The 5,772-nt window shown below is 36.5% G+C and overlaps 1 gene segment (V, D, J or C); it reads left to right on the forward strand.

Moving 5' to 3' along the window:
* The first annotated feature begins 1,033 nt into the window (after positions 1-1,033).
* Positions 1,034-2,042, forward strand: LOC682707 (immunoglobulin kappa variable 2-30-like). The segment is given in 2 exon segments: positions 1,034-1,131; positions 1,496-2,042. Coding segments are annotated over 2 exon segments (369 nt in total).
* Positions 2,043-5,772: the final 3,730 nt, after the last annotated feature.

Below are 5,772 nucleotides of genomic sequence, written 5' to 3' on the forward strand. Positions count from 1 at the left end.
TCAATGAACTCCTTTCTATTTCTCATGTGGAAGCTGCCAAGTACTTGTCCATGTATGTTGTTAGTTTGAAGATGTACATTCAAATGTCATCTGATAAAAACTTTCATAGTTCTTTATTCATAACTACTCAAGGGAGAGAAAGAAAAATATTCATATGCAGGAATAAATGTTATCATTAGCAGAAGATCAAGCAACAGAGATACATTGTTTATTTATTCAAAGTACATCAGTGTACCAGTAAGGAAACAGTAACAATGTGCAAATTAATTCGCTGAAGGACAAGTCCTATATGGTTTTATTCAAATGACATTTGGGAAATGAAAAACACATAAGTAAAAATACTAAGTCTGAAACCACCAGAAATTCAGAGATTGTCTGAAATGTAAGAGAAAGAGAAATTGATCCAAAAAGATTTTGACATTATGAGAATGATGTATTTGTTTCTCTACAGGCAAATGTTGATTATTAGATATCTGCATTGTCATGAATGTATATAGTAAGTACGCCAATGCTTATAGTATAAACTTTTTTGAATTACACTCTTCCTTTAATAAATGAAGATTATAAAAAAGTATATTCATATTACAGAGTCAGAATATAGTCAATAAGTTGAAGAGAGTTGAATGATTTGGTTCCATCTTGTATTCTTGCAATTCACTAGAGACTTCGAGAACAAAGACCTGGGAGCTCAGTTCATTCCTTATGATAACTAGCTGTGTATCAGAATATTCCCCATTCTCTGCAATTTAGTCATGTGTATAGACCAAATTTAAGTAAATTTCTAACTACACAGAAAGACTGAATTGTTGATCCATATTTATAAGTGATTTGAACTGCACTGACAATGCTTTAACATCCTGTTGTTTTCCCTTCAGTAACCATATTTTGTTTTATTACTTTCTGTTTTGAGTTATTTTCCCATTCAAGAAGCCCATATAACTGTTGCTTCTATGTATACTGTTACATAGACCAGAGCATTTGCATATTGCTCCCTAGAGAGGACTTTGCCCCACTGGCCTGAGATAAAATCTCAACTGTCCTCTTGCCTTCACTGATCACTCTCCTAAGTTCACTTCCTCAAAATGATGAGTCCTGCCCAGTTCCTGTCTCTGCTAATGCTCTGGATCCAGGGTAAGGAGAGTGGAATGTGGAGGAGGAGATTGGGGATGGATGGTGACCTCTGCCTGCCTATGTGTGTGTTGTTCGTTCTCCAGGATGGGCATGCGAGGTTTTGTTATATCTTAATGAGAAATTCCAGATGAAAGAGTAGCTGTTCTAAGATTAAGACTCTGACATAGATTTGGATGGAGTGGTATAGACTATTATGTTTAGAACCTTGAAATCACTTGTTTTGTGAAAAAGCATTTGATATAAAACATTTTTAATTCTTGAAAAATGCCAGGATCTCATCAGAAAGAAATAACATAAAAAACTTTAAAAAAGATTGTTCAAGAAGCTTGTAAGTGACTTTACATTATTTTTTTTATAATTTCAGAAACCCACAGTGATATTGTGATGACACAGACTCCACTCTCTTTGTCAGTTGCCATTGGACAATCAGCCTCCATCTCTTGCAAATCGAGTCAGAGCCTCAAATATAGTGATGGAAAGACATATTTGAATTGGGTATTTCAGAGTCCTGGCCAGTCTCCAAAGCGCCTAATCTATCAGGTGTCTAAACTGGACTCTGGAGTCCCTGACAGGTTCAGTGGCACTGGATCAGAGACAGATTTTACACTTAAAATCAGCAGAGTGGAGGCAGAGGATTTGGGAGTTTATTACTGCTGTCAGGTTCATATTCTCCTCACACAGTGATACAGACCCTAACAAAAACATCCTTGTTTAGGACAGTCCCCTTTGCAATGTAATGCGTGACTGGAGAATAACAGAGCACTCTGTGTCTTTGTGGAAGGGAGTGCAGGGGAACTTGAGTAATTGCTGAGAGCTCTAGCTAAATTCATCTGGCTGGATGAGTGGTTTGACTAGATCTCAAGTGCCACTAATTTCTGGTCCTTCTTGTAACCGCCATTGTGTTGTCTCATGTCATTAATCTAGCTGATTTTTGATGATTTTAACTGTTTTTCATGATTTCTTTGAGCTTCATTTTTGTTGCTTTCTTTTAATAAAATATGTATAATTGTTAAATTCTAATGCCTTTTAAAATAATTGTGTAGATTTTATTTTTCTAAGGGACTATGTAGACAGGGATTTATCTTTACTTCCTTTTCAATGTTTCCTCAGTCTTCATGTTGATCTTGTGATTCTGGCAAAATTGATGGAGGCTGGCATCTATGAGTGGGCTCCATTATGCTTAAAGGATCATTCTATGGAAGGGATGAGTAGGACACCAAGACTGGGATGCTTTGCAAGTCTAGCCGACTAACAATCAAAATATGTCTTTATTTTTCCAGATTCAATAATACTCATACTTTCAAGAAATACAGATCATATCATTTTCTCCTGGGCATATATTTTTCATATGCCCAGGGTTCTAGGTAAACAAGGGTAAAAAATTATCATCAACTCCATATCCCTATTCTTAAAATTCTACAAATCATTTTATCTCAAGCAAACAAGCAAGCAAGCAAACAAGCATTTTTTTTGGCTGGCAGCATGTTGTGCTTTCAAGATTCATAGACTATAGATAGAATATGATTCAGTCCTTGTGAATCATCCTTATGTAAGCAGTATATTATTATCCTTTAATGGTGAATCATATTATTTCAAGACTTGCCTAATCTTGAGATTTTAGGCTTAAGAATTATTGTAGTTTTTATTTGTAATCTTTTTTTTAAAGATTTATTTACTTATTATATATAAGTACACTGTAGCTGTCTTCTGATACACCAGAGCTGTCTTCTGATACACCAGAAGAGGGCATTGGATCTCTTTACAGATGGTTGTGAGCCACCATGTGGTTGCTGGGAATTGAACTCATGACCTCTGGAAGAGCAGTCGGGTGCTCTTAACCACTGAGCCATCCCTCCAGCCCTTTATTTGTAATCTTATAAGTATTTGTTTACCAAAGGAATTGTTTTGTTGTTGCATTAATTATCATTACAACAACCAGGTGCAAACCTAATACTTTATTCTTCTTGCATTCTTTTATATCATTCTTAGATTATCTATACATAGTATCATATTATTTTAGAAATTCTAGCTTTTTTTACTGAGTTCTTACTAGGGACTTAATATGTATTGTGTTTATCTTGTGTGCTATCATTCTAAGAAATTCCACATACCTTGAAAATGGATTCTGTGCTATGATTTGTTGTCATTATTTATCCTGTCCTGCTGAACTTTGACAGCCTCCTGTGAGATGAAACTATTCTAATTATTTTGCTTCATGAACTACATTATTGGAAGATAACAATTTCCAAGGCACAGAGAAGATTCCCTAATAGGGTCAACTAAGGGTTTTTTTTTTCCTTGAGAGCCAAAGTAATATATTTAGGACTTTCTTGGGGGAATTCAGAAATAATTTTGTCGAGAAGCCATGTCTGAATCATTATGTTAATAGCCCCAAAGAGTTTAACATGCAAAGACTCAAATTGATAATAAAGAACATCAGGTCAGCAATCACAGAGTGTGACTCAGCTTTGCTGGCACATTGTCGAAAGAGCTACGCTGGCTTCATGACTTACACTGTACATCTAAGAAATGGCTGTGCCACATAATTGTTGGTTCTGCAAGTTTTATTGATGCTTTTTATAATTAAGGATGCTCTTGGAAGAAGAACCAAGATGGAGGAGGAGAAGGACCACCCAGATCTGTGTGGCCTTAAAGGGCCACAGTTATTTATTAATATTTCATCAGGGATAGATCCTTATAGGAAAATTTGTCTTATACATGTGTGCAGTCTGTATTATTACTGATTGGTTTAGAGTTCATTGTATGGACATTTTGTAGAGTGAGAACTCAAGATATAATTCTGATTGAATAATTACCAGCTTATTGAGTTTTGATTTTAAAGAATTACTGGGAATTGTAACTATAACCACAGGGGCAAGTGTTAATGTTTCAGTCCTTCTCAGAAAAGGGAACAAAATTATTCACAGGAGGAAATACAGAGACAATGTTTGGAGCAGAGACTGAAGGAAAGGTCATTCAGATACTGCTCCACCTGGGGATCCAGCCCATATACAGCCACTAAAGCCAGACAGTATTGCTGATGCCAAGAAGTTCATGCTGCCTGAAGCCTGATATAGCTGTCTCCTGAGAGGCATGGCAGAGCATGACAAATACAGAGGCGAATGCTCACCGCAAACTATTGAACTGAGAACTGGGTCAGTGTTGGAGGAGTTAGAAAAAAGATTGAAGGAGCTAAAGGGGCTTGCAGCTCCATAAGAACAACAATAGCAACCAACCAGAACTCCCAGGGATTAAACCACTACCTAAAGACAAACTCATTGCTCCAGTTGCATATGTAGCCAAGAATGGCCTTGTTTACACCAATGGGAGGAGAAGCTCTTGGTCCTGCCAAGGCTGGATCCCCCAGTGTAGGTAAATGTCAGGACAGGGAGCCTGGAAGAGTGTGTTTTGAGGGAGGGTGAACACCCTCATAGAAGAATAGGGAAGGGTAATGGGATAGGGGTCGATGGACAGGAAACTGGGAGAGGAATAACATTTGAAATGTAACTAAAAAATACCCAATAAAAAAGGAAAAGAAGGTGAAATGGGAACAGAGGCGGAAGGACCTAAAAGAGTCTAAAGGGAAAATAAATTTCTGTTTCCAAAATAGGTTACAAGCTGAAGAGTCGGATTGTACTGAGAATCTTAGGGTGAATATTGCCAAGTGACAACTTTCACTTACTTGGTTTCAAAGACTCAACCTGCCCTGTCTCTAGAAACACTTGTCTGAATCTGAATATTAAAGATGAATAAGGTGTCAGAGCTGAATCGAGTGTTGCTAAGTAATGATGTAAGCAATTGCTTCTTGAGCAAAAGGAAGCAGCCCTTCATGGAGATTCCTTTCCACAGATGACTAACACCTTTCTAGCTTCTGTAGGGCTGTTGGTCATGCCTTAAAAGCACCTCAAACAAAAGAAGAAAATGTGTCTTTTGAATTAAATTAATAAATGATTATATAAAAATTGTTAGTGATTGGATGTCTGAAATTCCAGGTAGAAAACTTAACAGAAAGATGGTATCAATATAATTCATTAATAAGTCTTACAGGATACTCATATTCTCTCTAATAGGGCTCCTGGTTTGACAAACTGCCTGCTTCTTATTAGTAGGTGTTAATAGAAGTGTGATAAAATTTTTTTATACAGTTAGAAGGCGAAAACACAGATTTTGCCCTAGTCACTTGGGAGATTCTGCCTGAAATTCACAACTACTACAGGGAAAAATTGAAGTTTGTAGCAACAGGCAGAGTGCATAATGGACATGTATTAAAGAAGTTATTAGTGAGTGGAAGTCTGAAGCTCCAGGTAGATAGCTTAACAGATAAATGGTATATTTTGGTCTGTGGGAGGCTCATATTCTTTCTAAAATGGCTCTATGGGAATTTTGGGTTGATTTCCTGACTTGACAGATTAGAGAACTTTAATAGGCTAGGACAGTATTGTTTAGCTTACTTCATTTGTTTCAGATTGTTTTAATTTTCAAAATGAGTGTGATTTTGAGTTTTGTGATAATAGTATTTCTCTGGGACAGAATACAAGATACAATCTTTTCTGGTTTCTGACTAAAGGATATGCTGATTTGGCAAAAAGGTTTTGTCTTTGAATTTTTAGAAAAGGTGATTAGTCTCTAGACACATTCCAG

The sequence above is a fragment of the Rattus norvegicus genome, chromosome 4 (assembly GCF_036323735.1).
Source record: "Rattus norvegicus strain BN/NHsdMcwi chromosome 4, GRCr8, whole genome shotgun sequence".
Classification (NCBI taxonomy): Eukaryota; Metazoa; Chordata; class Mammalia; order Rodentia; family Muridae; genus Rattus; species Rattus norvegicus.